General features: G+C 33.8%; 1 protein-coding gene across 1 annotated transcript; it reads right to left on the bottom strand.

The window, feature by feature from the left end:
- Positions 1–11,419: 11,419 nt before the first annotated feature.
- On the bottom strand, positions 11,420–15,156 carry LOC103494915 (chloroplastic lipocalin). The gene is made up of 5 exons (XM_008456297.3): positions 14,910–15,156; positions 14,187–14,310; positions 13,540–13,773; positions 13,006–13,296; positions 11,420–11,776 (listed from the first exon to the last, which is right to left on the bottom strand). The coding sequence occupies exons 1-5, from the start codon at positions 14,978–14,980 to the stop codon at positions 11,498–11,500; spliced, it is 999 nt and encodes a 332-aa protein (XP_008454519.2). The 5' UTR covers positions 14,981–15,156; the 3' UTR covers positions 11,420–11,497.
- Positions 15,157–21,977: the final 6,821 nt, after the last annotated feature.

Genomic DNA, 21,977 nt, shown 5'->3' with positions numbered 1-21,977 from the left:
ACATTCTTGTAGGTGACATGTGAGTGAGGGTATCCTATGCAATGAGTTTACATAAGACTAGACCATGAAATAGTAACCATTAGATGTAACTTCGTTAACTAGTTAGGTTTCTATTTCATTAGGATGATATAAGTAACTTCTTTGTCTTAATCCTGAGTATATAGTTAGGTTTCTATTTCTCACCCGTACAAATCAAAGGACACTGCAAACAAAAGTTCATAATACACTCAGAATTAAGACTAAGTTACCTAGGTCATCCTAATGAAATAGAAACCTAACTAGTTAACGGAGTTACATCTAGTGGTCACTATTTCATGGTCCAATCTTATGCAAACTCATTGCATAGGATACCTTCACTCTCATGTCACCTACACGAACACGTTGGATCATTACATTTGTATCAAATACAAAGTGAGTAGTATCCATAGTGTTATTAGGATAAGGTACCTAACCTTATCTCTATACCATAGACCTTTTAAGTTGTATCATGAACATTTGGTTCCTATATGTCTCTACATTCTGTTCAAGACTCATCAAACAAATTAGAATGTTAGTTTATTGGATTTAGGTTATTAATAAAAAATTAATAATATAATCAATAATGACTTATTGAACTTTTAATAATAATACTTTATTAATAACAGTCAACGAATTACATTTACTATCTACAAGTTTTAGAACATAGAACCCAACTGGTTAAGGGCTCGATAGTTGACACAAGATTACCAACTACCATCTTTCTTATTGACCAATAACACATGACTAGAGAATGGTTTTTAGCTAGGTTGAAAAATTTAAGGCATCAACATTTCTCGAATCATTCTTTCAATCATGTCTTTTTGAAATTAAGAATATCGATATTGTTGAACACTGATAAGTCTCGTTCCAAGTTCCAACTCTATCAAATGATCATGGTCTATTTCGAGAGGTAGTGTAGTCGTAGCAAAAAAAAAAAAACTTATTCACGCTGCTGAAGCACAACACGAATTGGCTCTGAAATTCCAGACATTTGTTTATGAAACTCAACATTGATGTCTTTCTTTATCTCCATATCCAAAGCACTAAGTTCAAATCAGCACATCTTGATCATCCTCCCCGTTTTCATTATAGACTTTAAGGAAAATTGGGATTTCTTAAACTACGATCACCTGTAGTTGAACCAGCCATTCCCATACCTAAAATTTCATAATTGACAATTGATATCTATTTCAATTGTTCCCAAGGTCTCCAATCATGTTACACCTAAAATCACATGCACACTTTCGAGAGGCAGATCAAGGGAATTATGAATTATGGATAAATCAGAAATAGAAAGAAAAACACCTCTTCAAAATCATGTCGCTTGAATAAATCTACTCGTTCTAACACCACGCTATATTCACCCGTGTGTGATATAAGAAGCTACAAATTTGAAACTAATTCCTCATCAATAAAGTTGTGGGTGGCTCTTCGATAAAAATTAATACAACCATCTCTTTTCCTTGAATGCTTCCCTTGATCTCACCGTCTTAGGGAAGTGGACTCCAACCATTGAACTTAGAGAAAAAATTGCCATCTTCGTTGCAATGGGATCATTTTCGTCCTCATCGCTTTCTTCTGTATTGTTAAGTCCAACCATTTTGCTTTCATCATCGAGCGATATGTCTTCTCCCTTATGAACGAACATAAACTACAAATCTTTCTTCTTACACTAATGATCGAAATTAAGTTTTCCATCACAGTTAAAGTAGATTTTCTTTTCTTTTTTTGCTCTCATATGTTTTTCTATTAATCACCAATAAGGATGGTTGTTTCTACCTCTAGCCGTTGAATCATGATTAAGCATGATTGGGTTGATGATATAGAAGTGCTACGACTAGGTCTAGAAGAAAAAGATAGTGAATACGATTCGCTTGCACTTGACTCGCTACCACTTGCCAAACTTGACACAACAATTCAGGATGTTAGTTTCAAATTTTGACTGATGCTCGTTCAAGCCCTTGAAATCTCTTTTGTTGGATTAGCTCGATTTTCTTTAATCAATTGGACCATTATCATTTTTGTTGGGTTTTATGTCCTAAAACTCCTAGATAATGTAATCCGTAGACCGTTATTAATAAAATGTTATTATTATAATTTTAATAAAGCGTTATTGATTATATTATTAGTTTTCTCTTAATAACCTAAATCCAACGGTCTAACATTCTAAGTTGTTTGATGAGTCTTGAACAGTATGTAGAGATATACATGGATCAATTTTCAAAATACAACTTAAAGGGTCTATAGTATAGGGATAGGATTTGCTACCTTATATTCTGGTAACACTAGGGATACGACTCACTTTATATTTGATACACACGCAATGAACTTATGTTTACGAGGGATTGTCCTTTAATTTGTATGATGAGAGTGGCTGAATTGTCAACTCAATATGCTAATCATTTTGAGCACAAGATCGAGTGGGGAGCTGAGAACATAATCACACAAGATGGAATTCACACTTTAGAGTAAGTAGATGAGTGTTTCCTTAAATGATGTCTTCGGGACTTGAAAAAAGGGCTCTACTCTCTCTATGGTACAAGATGAGTTCTTTTTATTGTTTGAAAAATAAACAGGTTCTTCATTAGAGGAGCACTAGTATTTAAGAACTAAAAGTAACCAAAGGGTAAAACAATAATTTGACCCAACTAGTGTTACGAACACTTGCGAGAAGGATTAACGTATTGTTATTGGTTTATATCCATGGACAAAAAAATATATCTATAGTGAGACGAGTTCAACTGTGAGTCTTTAGTGGAGTGTACACATAGTTAACGAATATTGATTAATGTGGTTAATGAGTTTAGCTAATTAATCTCATATTGTTGTAATTTCTTCTAATCTGTAGGTCCATTAGGTCCCGTTCCTAGGGGAACTGAGGTTTATATATATTGGTTGTAATTTGAAATGTTCGAATTTACTTTGGAAATTAATAGAAATATGGTGATATATTAAGTTTATATTTTAATTAAACTTTATTATATAAATTTAATTTTGTATATGATTCAAAATTAATTTATGAGAGAATAAAATATTTGAATGAGTTCAAATATTAATTTAATGTGAATTAGATTTATATTAAAACTATAGGTTAAAATCTAATATGTATATGGTACACATTAAACTATAGGTTAGGAAAGAAATTTATATTTGGATATGATTCAAATTTAGATTAAATTAAATACATGATATTTAATTTATCAATTAATTAATTAAAAAATTAATTAATAGTTTAATTTATTTATTTAATTAAGTTTGATTCAATTAAATTAAATCTATAGGTTATGTGAGAGGTATTGATTTAAATGAAATATTAATTAAATTAAAACTATAGGTTATTTGAGAGGTATTGATTTAAATAAAATATTAACTAAATTAATTAAATTAAAACTATAGGTTATGTGAGAGGAATTCAGTTAAATGAAATATTAATTAAATATGATTTAATTAATTATTTTAATATTAATTAAATTTAATTAATAGAGAATATGGGTTGTTCCAAAATCTCACTAACTCCTGATGAAGAGGAGGGGGCAAGGGTGTCATAGAATATATAGTGGTTTTGAATATTTTGCATTTTCTTTAAAAAGAAAAAAAAATTCCTCTACAAAATTTTTATTCCAATTTTGGTTTCCACAAATCGAATAGGAGGTTTTTAAGTGGTGGTGTCCAAAATTGGTGATCGGTAGATACAAAATTGAGACGTAAGTAAGTTCCAACTTTATGTAATTTCCAATGCAATGATATTTTTAATTAAATTAAATTTAGGGTTGTATTGAATTAAGGACTTTGGGAAATTGTCAAAAATAGGTTACTACTAATTGAAATGCCAATTGATACTAATTGAAATGCAACATAGAGAATAATTGAAAAGAAAATTGATACTTGTGATTTATGTAAATATTTCAATATATAGAAGTGTTGGTCCATAATTGAAATGCTAATTGTTTTCTGAAGTAGGACATGTTTTCTTGACATAATGTATCTAAACCAACACCAGCAGCTATGTACTCAAAATACTTAATTGTGAATACGCCACAATCACTATTATTTCGTTAAAGTGGAATTGAGTCAACAATGACAACTGGCCAAGGTTCCTTGTATGTCGATGATCTACCTCTCCTATCAAAGAAGCCAGTGCTATCTAACAACTTTGACACCAACTCTCGAATGGGCAGTAATATGTTTGTCATCTCTTCGGCAGTTGTAAGTGACGGAAACGAATCCCATACCTTGACTTGACAACTTACCAAATCGAAGCATAATAGAACCCAATGGTTGGTATGGACATTGAATGGAGAGTAAACGTAATCAACACTTGCCCAAGGATCTTGGAAGTCCTCTTTTGACCCGACAACATAGTCAACCAACCTATACTCTTCCTCCCAGTCAAACGGGCGATTCTCTTTAATACATTCTTTGTATAAGGGCCACTTCGCAACTAAAATGCGCTGCAAAGAAAAACATACAAACGCAAATATCAGAGCGAAAGACAAATATCAAACGCAAATACATACATAAAGTAACGTGACGATTCCAAACCATAAAGATTATGTCTGCAGTTGTGAAGTTCTGAGAAGAAGGTATCCCGGCTGCCTTAATCTTCAAGCGAATGAAAAGAAAAAGTGCATCTAAATGCTAATAGAAACAAAAGTAAGCAGTAAATGTATAGAACCATTACAATAAAAAAAAATTATAATGGCATAAATGATAAGATAATCCCTTACCTCATCTGCCAACCACGGCGACACATAAACAAGTATCTGAAAAAAAACCTTCGATTTTTTCCCATGAAAGGTTTCACGTACCTCATCGTCTGTACACTTGTCTGTAATCCAAGCTCGAAGTCTATCTAAATGGACGTCAAGTATTTTGTGCATAGGATCATAAATAATTGGTTCAGACTGAGAGGTGGTGGTGGTTGATGTCACAGACCGTTTAGGTAGAGTTGTGAATGGGGTTGATAGGTAAACACTTGCATGCTTCCTATGGGCGAGCCGAACGTGTGTTCGTTGAGTGGGAAATGGTTCTACCTCTGTGACGTCTTCATCAAAATGAGTACGAAGTTTTTTCCCACTGTCCTCAATTTCAACCTAATCGTCAACGACATCTATTGGCTCCTCTAAACCAATATCAACCTTCTTCTCCAACATATCGATTGGCTTCTCTAACTCAATATTAAACCTCAACCAAGGAGGTGTACCGACGATGTGAACATCTTCGTCGCCCTATGGAAGCTCATAATGCATTAATCTGGATAATGATAGAAATTAAACATCAATATTAGCAAGAACATGGAACCAAACCTTCTTTTTAAGTTCAACGTGTTCATCCTCCTTTGGCATCCTCAACGAATTAGGGGTACCGCCTGTGTCAACATCTTCGGTCTTAGCATTATCCACTTCTTTACTTTCTAATGTATGATCTACTAAGCCTTCAGACACCTTGCGGTCTCCTTCGTCACCCTATGGAACCTCAAAATGAATTAGCGAGAACATGCAACTTAACGTATGAGTAATTACCAAATATGAAACAACTAACGTCAATACACTTAACAGTTTCATTCCTAACCTTTCTTTGAAGTCCAATGTGCTTCAATATGGTTGACATCATGCCTTTCAATTCATCAATATCTGATTTTATACTAGTAAGTTGCCCTTCAACAACTGCTACTCGATCTTGGAGATTCCGAATAGCCTTTTTCATCTTAGTCTTGGACTTCTGTTTCTTACTCTTTTTGAAGTCATCTTCACAACTTCTCTTCCTCTTTTTGAACCACCATTCTTCGACTGAACAATGGTAGATGAGCGGAGGTTTTCAAAAAGTTCACCTGAAGCAATTTTCAACTGCTCCTCTTCAGGTGTCATCTCAATGACCGCCTTAATTATCAACTACAAATAGAAAAAGGCAAATTTATTCAGGACAAAGAAATAAGCACAAAATCATGCGATCCTTAAGTTAGTTACTATTGCTTGCTACTTACCATTGGCGAGTCAAACACCTGGCTTATAGTTTGGGACTTTGGTGATTGTTGGCACACCCGCCTCAGCATTCGTGGTATGGCATGATCGTTTACTTTATCTACACCACATCCAATGATGGTTGATATAGACTCATATGCCCAAACCTATTCGACATTTGACAAACAAATTTAGGAAGTGCCACAAAATATATATAGATATATAAACAAGTGGTTTTACAATCATTTGAAAACACCTAAACGATTGTTTAACATAACTAAACGATCGTTAAAAAACAACTAAACGATTGTTTAAAATAACTAAACGATCGTTTAAAACAACTAAACGATCGTTTAGAGATCGTTTAATTTTAAATGTATGCATAAGTTTTAAAGTAAGAAGTAAGAAGTCACATACCTGTAATGCATGTGGAAATCCATTGATAGTATATTTTTTTGTCTGTGTTGATTTCTTCTTTCCCTTGATATATTGCTTGTCCAAGGCTCTTTTCAAGGCACTTAGCGTGCGTCCAAAAACAATTCGACCCCAATCATAATTATTAAATGTATTCCAATCATCAGCAATCTTGAAAAAACCAATGTCGACTTTGCTTCGCCTATCGTTTCCCAACAAATATATCTCTATAAAGTAGACTAAAGCTAATTTCACAATATCATCGTCATCACCCTCGTATTCCAAAAATATATCCTCTAAGTCGCTAACATAAATACACTTCTTGTCTTTGAAAAACTTCTCCAACAGTCGACTATTCCCAACCAACTGAATATAGTCCTCTTTAGGACCCCATAGTCCAGTTATGATGTTAAACTCTCTCCTACCGAAAGTACAAACAACGCCCCCTAGTAAGAAACTTATAGAATCCTTTCCTTCATCTTCCACCTCCCTTAACAGTAAGTAGTGGATGAGTGGCCCATTAAAGACAATATTTAGGTCCAAAAAGTGCCCAAACTTTATTTTCCTAAATAAGGCTAATTGATCCGGTTTGAGTTTGGCCTTAATATTAGGGGCAACAAGAAAAATAGCAAAATCTAAGTTTTACTTTGGATAAATGACAAATTTATTTTTAAATTGTCAAAATAGCAAAACAGTTAATTTCCACATATTAAATGGGATAACTATGTCTTAAATGTCCCTACCTACTTTACAATATAGACTCCTAAATACAATAGTAAGAAAAACCACAAATACCCTGTAATTAATACATACTATGCACTCCCTTCAATTTCCTAATTTTCCCTCCCAAAAAAATAAACCATCTTCTGTAAAGGCTTTCCGGCGCATTTCCACCGTCGCTTTTCCACTGTAACTTTCTCTTCCATTTTTCCACCGTCACTTTCTCTTCCGTCACTTTTCCACCGTTTGCACTCCCTTCCTTTTTAATTGATTTGCACCACCCAAAGTATGGGTGAGTTGTTTCGTTTCACGCTTCTGTTTCTTCTTCAACCTTTGGATTTTTCCTCTGTTTTCTGCATGTATCGGTAAAAAATACCGAGTTCTCAAAATTTTCTTCAAATTTTCTCCGGTTCTAACATTCTTCAAATTTTCAAATGGCTTTCCACCCGCATTTGTTTTCCACCCGCACCGTCGCTTTCCACCTTCTTCTTTTAGTACAAATTTTCGTTTCCCTTAATTCCGGTTGGTTGGCAAAATTAAAGATGAATCACATTTTATTTGGCATGAATTTAGGGAGGGTTGGGATTTGATTCTAAACTTAAGTATTTCCATTATATTTGCCATAATTAAATCACATTTTATTTGGTATGATTTTAGGGAGGGTTGCGATTTGATTCTAAACTTAATAGCTAAAATTTGAATATATAATTATTGAAGGTAAAAATCAGAATAATTAGAGAATATTAAAACCAATTGAATATATTTAGGGATCTTTGAAAGAATATAATAATTTTTTGATTTAGTTAATAATTATCATAAATGGGTGTGTTCACAAATACACTGTAATCAAATATGTGATATTTTATTTGATTTTTGGATCTCCTTAAATATACCGTTTCTCATCCGTTGAGGGGTAATTTCGGACAAAAAAAGTGGAAAACTATTTCAGGCAGTTAGTTTTACCATAAATAAAAAAATAACAGTTTGCTATTTTTATAATTTTTATTCTTATATTTGTCATTTACACGAATTCCCCTAAAAATAATATTGTAGATGAAAAATTTAGTTTTATTTTTATAAAAAATATAAAGGAAGGATGAATATTAAATTAAATTATTGTTTCATATATTATACGGGTAACATTTGTAGGGATCACGTTTTAATTTGATGTAATGGTCGGATATTACGAAAATATGGTAGACAAGGGCAAAGAAATAAAATGTATATAGCATAATCTTATGAATATAATGTTGGGAAGACAATATTAGTTATTTTTCTAAAGTAGTTTAGAATATAAAGATGTTAAAATTTCAAAAAGAATATGTTTTGCTCCGTTCTTCGTTGAAATTTATGTTTTAATGGCCATGAACGTTCCGTTGAATTTTGTATTTTCCTAATATATTCAAATTTGAGATTGTCTTTAGGTGAATCTTGTGTTTTTGGTTTCTATTAATTCCAGTTTGTTGGCAACATTAAAGATAGATCACAATTTATTTGGCATGATTTTAGGGATAGTTGAGATTTGAATCTAAACTTAAGTATTCCCATTATATTTGCCATAATCTTAGGGAATGGTTGGAATTTAAATTTGAATTTTAGAGATCTGAATTTTGAATGTTTTAAATGCTTTTCCGTTACTTTTTTTTAATATTTTTGTATATGGTTAATTATTGCATCATGTTTATCATTATTTTAGGAAGGAAGAATTCATTGCATTAAAATTTTAGAACCTATTCATTGCGTGAATAGCTATTGCAGGAAAAAGTCGGTAGCTAAAGTTTGAATATATAATTATTGAAGGGAAAAATGGGAATAATTAGAGGATATTGAGGTCAATTGAATATGGTTAGGGATTTTTGAAATAATATAATAATTATTTGATTTGGTTAATAATTATCATAAGTGGGTGTGTTTACAGATACACTGTAATCGACTATGAGATAATGTTTTGTTTGATTTTCCGGGTTCCTTAAATATACTGTATTTGATTATGGACAGTTTTCATCCATTGAGGGGCATTTTCGGTCGAAAAAAGTTGAAAATTATTTCAGACAGTTAGTTTTGCCATAAAAAAAAATAACAGTTTGCTATTTTGACAATTTCCATTCTTATATTTGTCATTTTCACGGATTCCTCTTAATATTATGTGTTGTCTTTTCTAAATGAGACAAACAACTTACTAGGGAATAAAAATGATGGGAAGGATTAATCTTGTACAAGGGTCCGTCGGTCGATGTCGATGTGATGATTGAAACCTGAAGAAAAAGGAACAAATTCCAGCAAATAAGTCGATTCCAAAACCAAACATTTACAGAAAATATATTGAAAAAGGGTTACAGATAAAACTCACTGAAATAAGAGAAAACACTCAAAGTTGATTGAATGGTTCAAAAAGGAGAAGCGACGAAATGCACTAGAGGACCGACGAACAGTCTGAGTATCTTCGAAGAGCAGAGCGGGAAATTTCAAAAGCCAATGAAAGGAGATGTTTTTTTTTTTTACTTCAGGTGTTCTACGCGAAAGAGAAGGAAAAGCGAATGTGGGTAGTCGAAAAATTCAATGAAGAGGGATAGAAATTTAATGAAGGGCATTTTTGTCAATTCACACCTAAGTTGTCCTAAAAGTCTTTATTTTGAAAACTTGTCCCAAAAGTCATTTAAACCTCTTTTTTAACCTATTTTTGGCAATTTTCGAAGGACTTTTGTCTCATCAATAGCCTTAACCGTTGTGTTCAATTTTCTCATTTCACTTCGAGTCTCTCTTTTAACTCACGGACATATTTGCTTTAGAGGGATTTTTTCCAAGCTACTTTTTAACATAACTGAATGTTGCTCAAACTAGCGTCGACACTCCCTCACTGTCGTTTTTTGTTGCAGCCTCATTAGTCGCAGATATTGGTTGTGTTTATTCGTTGGACAAAATTGATTCAACAACAGCTCACGACCAAAGTTACCCACTGGCTGCCAATCTTTTTCCCTTTTGGTAATTTGATCACCTTTCTTTCCATACACAACATTGTCACATCCAACATGTCCTTCTCCGTTAAGCAATTTACGACAAATAATGTTCTACACGGTGCCAACCGTCAGGGTTCTCACTAATATTGCTCAGCTTCATGTCAAACTACGATATCTCTTTATTTCCAGATGCATTAATTTCACACTTACCTTCTCCCTCATTCTTCGAATCGTCGGTGTTGAATTCATAAGTTTTTTTTTCCTTTGTTTGACCCTTTCTTTTCCGGTGATGTCGATCCACGTTCACCCATTAAAACATCCAAACGCGATAACACTACACTTATCGGTTTATTCTAATGAACCCGTCCTTTGCTTCCTTGAATCAAGCCTTCACCTTCGTATCCAATGCTGATTGCTTCTCTCTGGTTTCCTTCATCTCTCCTCCAACGCACTTACTTTACTTTTCATCTTAACCACCACGCTCAAATCTTACGCTTCGATACCAAATTGATAGGTCTCAACCTCTACAATTTCTTTATCAGCACAGTGGAAAATTTGAGAGCCCCAATCTCTTGTCAGCCTCTTACAGAGAGCTATTACAAATTTACAACCAAGAGAAAATAGCAAAAAGATGATTGATTCAAACCCTACAACCACACGACATATATATACTCCTCTCATCGGCCCCTTACCAAGAATATTCCTCTGGGCCCATACCACTCAACAATTTCCTTACATGTATGACACCCCCTCTCTTTCCTATTACATACATGCACCTTGGTGATCCGAAGTCTATCGGTTATGTGCCCATCAATATAAGAAAATCTAAAAATTTAGGATCTACCCCTAAAAAAACCATAAATTAAATTTTTGGATATTATTTGTTATCCACGAGTAGGGGCAAATTTATTAAGGGCCAACGAGGACACTATTGGCTATGAATATTTTTTATAATCTATTTTTATCAATGGCTTTATTTCTCTTTCTAACTTCATCAATATCATTTTATTATTATTACTCCGATTTCTATTATTTCTATTTTCTTTCTGTTTCTTTTGTTAAACATAGAGAGTGAATGAATTTGAATCTCCACATTTTGATACATACCAATACATACCTCAACCAGTTGATCTATGAGTATGGTTATTCCAATCTCACATTGCTCTCATACTTCTTCCTAATATAATTCATATAACCAATTATCACATGCATCTAACGATTAAGTTCTACCTTCCTCTGAAAATCCTTTTTCGGGAAAAAAGAACTAAATAAAAAGATTATAGAGAATAAAGCTTTTTTCTAAAGCTAAAAGCAAAGTAAAGAAATGATGACAACAGACTTCCCACCATATTTGAGACTGGTTTAAATAAAGCATTAATTAGCGATTAAATCAGCGTGCTCAACAACACGGATAGCACAGCAGAACCACTACTTGAAATAGAGTTCTAGTAGCTTTTTGAAAGTATCAAATACACTTGTGAAAGGGTTGAGTTCAATAGGAGCCTTTAGCCCTAAATCTGGAAACTGATTTGTCAAAGCCTGTTGCATTCCACTCATTGACATCATTGCAGCTAGCTGGCTATTTGACATTACTTCACAATCTTGAGGTGTGTCCTTGATTTTGCTTGGATCGTACCCGAAGTTCGCCAAGTATGATTTATACTTCTCTATGAAATCACGTCCCGGGTTTGGCGTTCTTGAGTAGATCTGTTAGATTTCATGATCAAAATAATCAAAATAATCAATCAGAAGAGTTGCAGATGGGCAGACAATGGCGTTACAAGTTAGTATTAGTAGGCCAGTTGTTGCTGCTCTGTAGTTTATCATTCACCAAAGCAACAATTTCAGCAAAAGGAGTGTCCATTTATCCATTTGAAGTTTAAAACTTGATAATTCCAAGCTGAATGGGGTTCGAAGAGCTAAAAACTCTTAAAAAACAAATGCCATTCTAACCCTTATTCAGGGATCAAATACATATGTTGTTCACCTTTCTGTAATTTGCACCAATGTATGCCAAAAATGGTCTCAAACATCTTTATAGTTTGCAAATCATACTCTCCTGTTTGCTAGTTTTAGTGTAGTCAGTACACGCGTTGCAGACATAGAACAAGTCACAGCTATCATTTCCATTGAAGATACACTAAAACTAGCAAACAGGAGAGTATGATTTGCAACACGTGTACCGACTACACTAAAATCTAAAAGAAAAGTATGGCTTAATAAAACCTTGCTTATTAAAAAAAAATAATAAGAACATATAATAAGAAAACGAAGGAAAAATCAATTTATACTTCCAAGCTTTAAATGTTGTATTAGTTAAAATCCTAAACCAATAATTATATCAATTTAAATTCAAATTTTTTACAAGTGTATCAGTTTACTCCTTCCTCTGGATTTCTTTCAACCAATATCATGAAAATTCTAAGAGTGTAAATTGATTAACTTATGAATATTTAGGGATTTAATTAATACAATTAAGAGTTCCACGTGATGTTTCCCAAAGGCATCTTAATGGAGGGTTTACATTGATAAACTACAAAAGTTCAAGGTTTAAAACTTTAAACTAATACAATAAGTTTAGAAATATATATTGATACATGTTTCTTCCTTTTTACAAGTTTGAATGTCAAATCAATAGAATAGAAAAGGACAGTAAAATTGAGAAATCTCGTTTATACGTTTTCATTCAACAATCTCTAAAATTGAACTTAAGGATTTTGCGACAGAAAAAAAAAAAGAAAAAATCCTATCATTGGAGTTCTAAGCCGTTTTAATTGAGCAAATGGTTTGAAAACTAAACTAAATATTAGTAATTAGTCCATCTGTACATACGTATAGCTGTTGGAACGTTTTAAAACTGCAAGTTATAGCATCAGCCACCAGGATCAAAATGGTATTTAAACCAAACTAAATGTGCACTGAATCTTTGAATTTACCTGAACAAAGCTAAGGTCTTTGGCTCCAGAAACTATAGCAAAGTTGTCATAATCAGTTGCAATGACATCATATGGCTCCTTAGGGATAAATGGCAATGTAGGAAAACGCAGGTAACATTTCTCCTTGATCATCTCCTGCTTCTCCAGCTCAGTTGCGTTTTTCTGTAAATCTTCCTCTGCAAGACACTGAACTCTTCCTCTTATCCCAGTTATATATCCGTTGGGGCTTCCATGAACACAAAAGGTATCTACTTGAATTGCTGGTGTCGCCATATCAAATGTGTAAACACCCTACATATTGGTACAGTGTAATATCTTATTCGTCAGATACATTAACTCAGTCATATGGCTGTTGGACTGTAAATGATTAATAATTAACATCATTGGAGTAAATGATTAAGCTTGCCCAGGCCATTTTTGCTCTACTACGCAAAAGGCATGCAGGACTGGTTGGCGGTTTGAAATATATGGAGTAATTGTTCAGATTCCAAGAGACAAACGAAACTATAAGCTACACCAACCAGTCAGGTTCACCTGGGTGCAGTGGCAGTCTTCCTGACCTTGGCCAGCAAATCCTCTTTTAAGTGATGCAACTTCGAACCATCTTCCTGAGTATCGAACAGGATCAAAATTTTTGGCTGTCATCCCTCTCATCATCATCAACCTGCCCCCTCCATCAGAATCATTGACAAAAGGAAGGCTTGCAGCATTCTCTGCATTTGCAAGCTGACACAAGTTTTCGTGGCGAGGTATATCTACTGAGATAGCCTGATCAAGAAACTAGTGTAAGACAGGAAGCTCTGCTTGTATTCATAAAGTTTGTCACGTAATCCTGTATACGTCCTCTCCTATGACATGAACTAATTAATCCCAAATACCATCGGATCTTAGGAAGAAACTCTATATTCATTCAGTGTAACGTTATGAACAGAGAGCTAATTGCATAACACAAAACATATCATATGCTTCTCAGAGCATTTGAACCTATTATTTGCAAATAAATGATGGGATCCAAGCTTTTCAATGCAATCTGAACTGCCGGCAGTCTGATGCCATTATGCAAGTTAAATGCACACCAAACGAGTCAACATTGGATTGGATACTACTCGAAGTTGACTACTTAGCTATCTTTAGAAATGTTCTTACATTAACGTCTAGCAGTAATCAATAGACCCACTAACCTGGTTTGTTTGAGTGAGAAATATCAATGAAGCAGCAAATCCAGAGAGCACATGCTGGGACACAAGCTTTCTAAGAGCAGATTGCTCAAAACTATTCTTCAACATTACTTTGCCAGGCATTCCCCTGATTATGAAAAAGAACAAAATAATAATAATAATAATAATAAAAAAAAAAAAAAAAAGTCAGGCTGATAAAATGGACCATCAGTTTGTTTGAACCAACAGTTGTGAGAGAATAGAAATAAACATAAACAAAGAAGCACTAAACATTGATACTGAGGTCTAGCCATCTCATCACTATCATAAGTAGTTGTTCATTATATCGATTACTACTTTCAATATCATGTGTCCAATTCAACCACTGATGTCAATTGCACATCAAACTCAAGTGCCCAGCCACTTTCAATCCATGAACTCGGTCACCCAACTGAATGCAACCTCAGTTCAAATGCAAATTCATTTCTCCATTTTTCAAAACCTAAGAAAAGACTCTTGAATTAAACCCACGGATCCCATTTTGAATATACAGTCCAACAACGCACAACCTAGTTATGAAATTTCCTAATGCCAACGCAAATACCCGGAAACTACAGCAGAAATCGCGAGTTTGATCACAAATTGACATGAACACAGAAAAATATAAGTAGAATTAAACAAAAAGAAAAAAAAAAGAAAGTGTAGGGACTAATGGAGAAAGAATAATGAAATGGAAAATTGTGATACCGGGAGGAAGTAGGAGGAGGAGGAGGAGGAGGAGGAGGAGGAGGAGAGCATTGGAGAAGAATCTGCACCATTTTTCAATAGGAAAACCCTTCCTTCTAGGAGTTTCAAACGTCCTCAGAGATGGATTTACAGAGCATCGCCATTTTAGGTTGCTTGGTTCAGCTTCGAGCCTTCTTCAACCATATACTACGCTACTCATTAGTCAATTGTCGATCAAATATCTCTACTAGCAAACGGCGACGTATCAGAGTTGCATCTCGTATTATTGTTTTCAACCTTTTCAACACGACATTTACCGAATTGAGTTTTGAAACGGCGAGTTATTTTAAAAACTGTCTAAAAGTTTTTTATTTCCCTTTCAAAAAGAACCATTTTGCATCAAAATTAACTTTTATTATTTCATATGATGTTTTATTATTTAAAACAATTTATACTACAAACGTATGTTATTATAATTTAAACTTATAAACTATTTATAGATATAATATTAGATAGTGATAGAATTTGAGTGTATAAATGAAGGGTTAAAAGTTTAATTAAAAAGGTTATCATTTAGTTAATCTGTTAGGACTTGTTATTAATTTTGTTATTTTTTTAATGCCCTATTCACTTTCTCTGACATACATATAAATACTACTAGGTAACACCATTAATAAAGTGAGAAAGTCTTATTATTTGTTTTCCTCTAATATGGTATCAATTGCAGCTTCATTCGAAACACAAAAAAATTCCAATCCTTCCCCTCACCCGAAGATGCTTCTCCTCAACCCTCGGTATCTTAATCTCTCTTAACTACATCTCAACAACAACACTAACATTGTGTTAATCACTAAGCTATTGACTGAAGAGAACTACGTTTCTTAGAGCCAATGATGGTTATTGGACTATTAGTCAATTAAACTTGGTTTTGTTGATGGATTTGTACCTCGTCCGAATGGTGATCTTCTCTATCATTGGGTTTGGAATAACAACATTGCTATCTCTTAGATCGTAAACTCAGTCTCTAAATTGATATTGACAGGTATCTTGTTTTCAAACTTTGCAAGAAGCATCTGGTTCGATCTCAGATAACGTTTTTCAATGAAAGAATGCTACAAGGATCTTCTAGTTGAAACACTCTATCATGGCACTGGCACAAAATAAAGACTCAATCAATATGCACTTTATGAAGTTAATGCTTATTGATGAGTTTAACATATATTGTTCTGCTGCACCAGTGGAATTTGTTGATGTGGAGGAAATCGTAAAGTTGTTGAATTCATTTAGTTTGAGTATCTCATGAATTTTCTTGAGACTCAATGAGTCTTTTGCTATAGTTTGTGTTCAACTTCTCCTCATAAATTCTGTACCATTAGTAAGTCGAACATTCTCTCTTCTTCTCCAAGAAGTATAAGAGAGATCCATTGGATCTTTCTCATCTTTAACTCTTAGTTGTAGCTCTTATTGTTACTTCAAATACCTCAAAGAATAATTCAACAAATAAGTCAAGAAAAGAATTGCCCCGTTTGCATTTATTGCAACATTACAAGGCACACTACTTAGAGATGTTACAAAATCCATGGATATCCATTGGGCTATAAATCTAAGTAACAAAAACGTTAAAATAACAACAATACAAACGCATTTGACAATAATGTGAACTCTTTTACTATACTCAATCCAATGAAAATTAGTCTCTAGACACAATTGTTGTCCCTATGATGAGTAGTACTACAAATCCAACAAATCCAACAGAGGCTATATTACAATGTCATCTCCTTAATCAACTTTAGTCTCAATTTGTAACATCCTCGAATGGATCCCCCTCTCATATAGCAGATAATATTTCTTCAAATTCTTATTGGATTGTGGATTTTGGCGTGTCAAACACACATATGTTGTTCTAAAGGTTACTATACTACCATGGTTTACTTGTTCTAAATCAATTAGTTTACCAAATAAATAGTTATTTGAGGTAAAACGCATTGGTCTTGTTAAATCATCTAAGTTTCTTGAACTTAACAATGCCCTTTACATGCTTGATTTCACCTTCAATCTTCTTTCCGTGAGTGCAATAACAAGGACTTATCAGTAAATGTTCAATTTCATACTAACGCTTGTATAATTTAGGCCGACAAGTACACTTTGAAGAAGATTGACAACGCTAAGCTTTTACATGGGCTATACATCCTCGATTCTCTAGCCACTCTCCCTAAGAATTCACTAGTTTCTGCTCTTATTGATAATAATTCTTTATTGTGGCATCAAAAGCTTTGACATCAATTTGCTGATTGTCTAAGTAACTTACATACACATGCTTTACATTTGAAGTTGTCCTTTGATTGGAAAAACTCTCCATGTATTGTGTGCCCTCTAGCCAACAAAGAAGATTACAATTTACTTCCAATAACAACTTGTAAGACCCATAGATAAGACTCGTAGTTAAGACAAGTAGTTAAGACCAGTTGTTAAGAAAAAAAAGTAAAAATTTGACTAATTGTCCTAAATAGGCGTTTTGGGTGGTCTACACGAGAAGAGGTTGGTTAGTCTGAGAGAAAGTTTATGCGAGAAGACTTTTGAAATGTTAGGCGATTAGAGTTCTTCGCGAAATGGAACTTGGCGAGAAGAAGTAAGGAAACTTCCCAAATTTTTTTTAAGTTTGATTATGGGCCACATGTGGAGATTAAGTTAAGCATGGTTAAGTTAAACCTTAAGATTACATGTGTACCATTAAGAAGCAGGAGGTGGCGACTTATCAAGAGCTTATGAGTGACTAAGCTTGTTTAAGGACTAGTATAAATAAGGGTCTTCAGCCAAATCATTTGTAACACCCCAAGAATTTGGGATGATTTAGCTTCAATTATCTTAAGTGTAATTACTAAAACTTTGGATGTAATTGAGGAAACTTGATTAATTATATTTTTGGTTGTGTAATTAATTAAGTTTTGAGAATAATATAATTATTTTATTTGGATAATAAAATTGGTAGAGATATTTGTTGAAGATAAAGATAATTGAGTTGAGGAGAGAGAAAATTGAATTATTTGGTTAAAGTTAATAGTGATATTCTTATTTGGAAAAAAAAAGAGAAAGAAGAGATTGATGTGTTGGTTGAATTTGATTTTAAAAGGGGATTTGGTGAGATTTATTTGAGGAGAGAGAGGAGTTGTTGTTGGAAATAAAATAAGGAAAAGGGAAGAGTTTTTGCCACTACCTGTCAGAAGGTCGAGCGAGCCGGTACAGTGGTGACAGGTACGCTCCCAATCTTGGGACACTATGCTTTTGTGCTGTTTGACTCTGGGTCATCCCATTTGTTCATATCCTCTGTGTTCGTTCAGCGTGTTGGTTTAGAGGTAGAACCGTTGAATGGTGTTTTGTCTGTTTCTACTCCATCTGGGGAGGTTTTGTTGTCTAAAGAAAAGATAAAAGCATGTCAGGTAGAGATAGCAAACCAGATGTTAGATGTGACCTTACTAGTGTTAGACATGCAGGATTTCGATGTAATCCTAGGCATGGATTGGTTGTCTGCTAATCATGCAAGTATAGACTGTTCCCGTAAGGAAGTCGTTTTTAACCATCCTTCTGGGGCTAGTTTCAAATTTAAGGGGGCAGGAATCGTATGTATACCCAAGGTCATCTAAGCTATGAAGGCTAGTAAACTACTCAGCTAGGGTACTTGGAGAATCTTGGCAAGCGTACTAGATACTAGAGAATCAGAAGTTTCCTTGTCCTTCGAACCAGTAGTAAGGGAGTACCCCGATGTATTCCCTGACGAGCTTCTAGGACTCCCGCCTCCCAGGAAGATAGACTTCGCCATCAAGTTAGAGCCAGACACTGCTCCTATCTCGAGGGCCCCTTACAGAATGGCTCCAGCTGAGCTAAAGGAGCTGAAGGTACAGTTGCAGGAGTTGTTGGACAAGGGTTTCGTTCGACCCAATGTGTCACCTTGGGGAGCACCGGTGTTGTTTGTGAAGAAGAAGGATGGATCGATGCGCCTTTGCATTGACTACAGAGAGTTGAACAAGGTGACAGTCAAGAACTGCTGCCCTTTGTCCAGGATTGATGATTTGTTCGATCAGTTGCAAAGAGCCACTGTCTTTTCTAAGATCGACAGTTTTTTATTTGTCTTTCTCTCTCCCGGTTTCCTTCATCCAACGGGTCGCACAACCCGATTTTGAGTTCGGAGGATAGTAGGTCAACCATAGTGGTGGTTCAAGCATCAATTGGAGCTTCAAACATATGTTTTTTTTTTTAAATTCTATATTTAATCTTATTTCGGTTTAGGGTTTATTGTTAATTAATTGCAATTTAAGGTAGAATTTTGGTCTTTCTTCCGCCCTACTCGTTTAGTCTCTAACAACTACCACATCTTCAAACCCTCTGAAATACAAACAAATTCAAAACACAAAAGGATACCATAACTGCAGGATAGCCATCCCAAATCAACAACACAATTATTCAAAACTACTGAGAAATAAACAACTAGAATTGAACTCAAGGCTACCATAATTGCAAGATAGCCAAAACGAATCTTAACACAAAGTACGTAATTTTTAAACAGTAATAACCCTTGCCCCCTTCAAAATTTCATCATCAACCCCCTCATTTTAAATTTTCAACCCATCCCACCCTTTTGAAAAGTTCAATTTATCAATCACCCTTTCAAAATTCCAATTGAAGTCCTACTCCCCCAAATCAAAATTCCAATTCAACCCCCTTTAACCTCAAATTTTCAAAATTTTCAACTCAAAATTTAAATTCCTCAACCCAATTTCTCAAATAACCCCCCCTCCCCCAATTTTCAATTTACATTCCAAAACTAATTCAATATTCAATCTTAAACTAACTTCAAAAAACAAAACTATAAACTAACTAACCTAAACTAATTTCTAACCTAAACTAATTTCTAACCTAAACTAACTTCAAAACTAACAAAAAAATAGTTTTAAACTTACAAGAAAAAAAAGAACGGCGGCACGACGGCAACGGAACAATGGTAGCGAGGGCAAGGACGACAGGCGCAGGATAATCATTTTCGTCTTCTCCTTTTTCTCCTTCGCTTTAGTTATATCTTTCATAGAACAGAAATGAAATATATAAGGGAACTCTCGACGCACCATGAAGACGTTTGGAGTTCTGCCCCGTACCCGATGCCATTAGTGAATTGTCGAGAATAGTCTAAAACATTCATGACGAATCACTAAAGGCGTCGGGAACAGGTACAACCATTCCCGACGCCATGCATAGGTCGTCAGTCACCCTGTTCTTACATAATTAATGTTCGACTTTTTTTTGACGTCCCATGCAAGTCGTCGAAAACTAGGTTACCCATTTTTAACGTCGGAGGATAACCGTCGGGAATAGGTGTTACCATTCTCAACGCCTTACATGGGATGTCGGAAAACGTTATTTATTTTTTTAATTGTGAACTATTCGCGATGCCCTTCATGAAACATCGGGACAAGGTAATATTATAATAATCTTTTCGCCGTGTCTTGACATATGCAAAGCAGTGTCAAGAATAGGCTTTTGTCTCGGTGTTCCCTCTTTCGACGTCGTTTTGTGCGTCGGGAACCCCCCAATTTCTTGTAGTATATGGCGTCTAATATATCGATCACAGTTGCTAACTATCGTGGCTATCAATCCACCACCAACTAGTCCTCACTTTTTATGCAAGTTCATTCCTACTACCATTATCACACGTAACAATTAGCATCGTATTGTCAGTAATCAGAGACTACTATAGTCCTATTGTCCGTAATTACTATAGTCAACCACTACCAGTAGTCAACAATCAATCAAAGTGTTTTAAATATAAATTTGAACTCTAATGTTCATAATGTTTGTTAGTACTTTGACTAATACAACATTAGCAACAACATTTTGAGTGTAAACAAAATGAATTGGTGTAAAAACACTATGCGAAAATAAAACTAAAAGTGATCAAACAATTTTTGTTCCAAAAAAAATTTAAGTGAAAATAAATCTCTTCTCAATAATTAGTTATTTTACACAACTTTATAACAAAATGTGTAGTATGAGGTTATGCTCACTTTGGTTGTTTATCTTTTCTAATTTGATAATAATTTTCTAAATTTTTTTTTGTTTGTTTTTGAGAAACAAAAAACTATTTTTGATTTCTCACTTTTAAATTTGTGTGAGAAATTTTGGAAGCAACACCATCATATAATCTCTTTTGCAAAATATGAATATAGAATAAATTTATGATTTTTACATCTAAAACGTGTTCTAAATATTTATATTTTCATGTAATTTCTTTATCTTTAAAATTGCAAATTGAGCAAAAAATAAAAAAAGAAAACCGCCAAACATATTTATAGTTTTTCACCGGAGATGAAAGATTAATCAAGTAATTACTACAAAAATGCATTTCCATTTTTCTTTATGGTAAAGAGGAACAAATCCTTAATTTCTAACTTACCTTTGGTGTATTAAAAATTGTCAATTTGGTTTGTTTGGTTCTTTATTTTATATTTTTTTTGGTCAAAATTTGTAACGAAAGGTTTATGGCTATGTGTGTTACAATTTTATTAGCATATTTGGACATGTAGTCATGTGGTTTGAAAAAAAATAGATTATATGTTGTTAACACATCAATAAACTTGTTTTTCACAAATTTTAGTAAGAGATAAAAATGTGTATACCTTAACTCAAGATTGGAGACTATTGTGAATATCATGTTTTTGAGATAACACCAAATAAATAATGAAATTAATATTGTTGATATATGTTTGTTTGTATGCTCAATTAATATCTCGCATTCTTATTATATTAATTTATTGGTATCTCTTCATTTACTAAAACATTAAACAATCCTTTAGTTAATATGTTTAGAGTAATATATAAAATTAGTACTTAAATTCAACAAGATTTTACTAAATCGTTGATTGATTGATGACTTAGTCATATAAGATGAAAAATGATTAAAAAAATTGAATATAAACTTGGTTGGTATAAGACATGATTTTTCTTAAATGATTAAAGAATGGAATTAGATTAAGAGAGTAGCTTTTCATACCCCAATCCAAGCCTCGTTGACATTGTATACCAAACTATAATATATTTATA

The sequence above is a fragment of the Cucumis melo genome, chromosome 4 (assembly GCF_025177605.1).
Source record: "Cucumis melo cultivar AY chromosome 4, USDA_Cmelo_AY_1.0, whole genome shotgun sequence".
Lineage (NCBI taxonomy): Eukaryota > Viridiplantae > Streptophyta > Magnoliopsida > Cucurbitales > Cucurbitaceae > Cucumis > Cucumis melo.
Note: the sequence above shows the minus strand (reverse complement) of the source record. Positions and strands in the feature narration are given on the sequence as shown.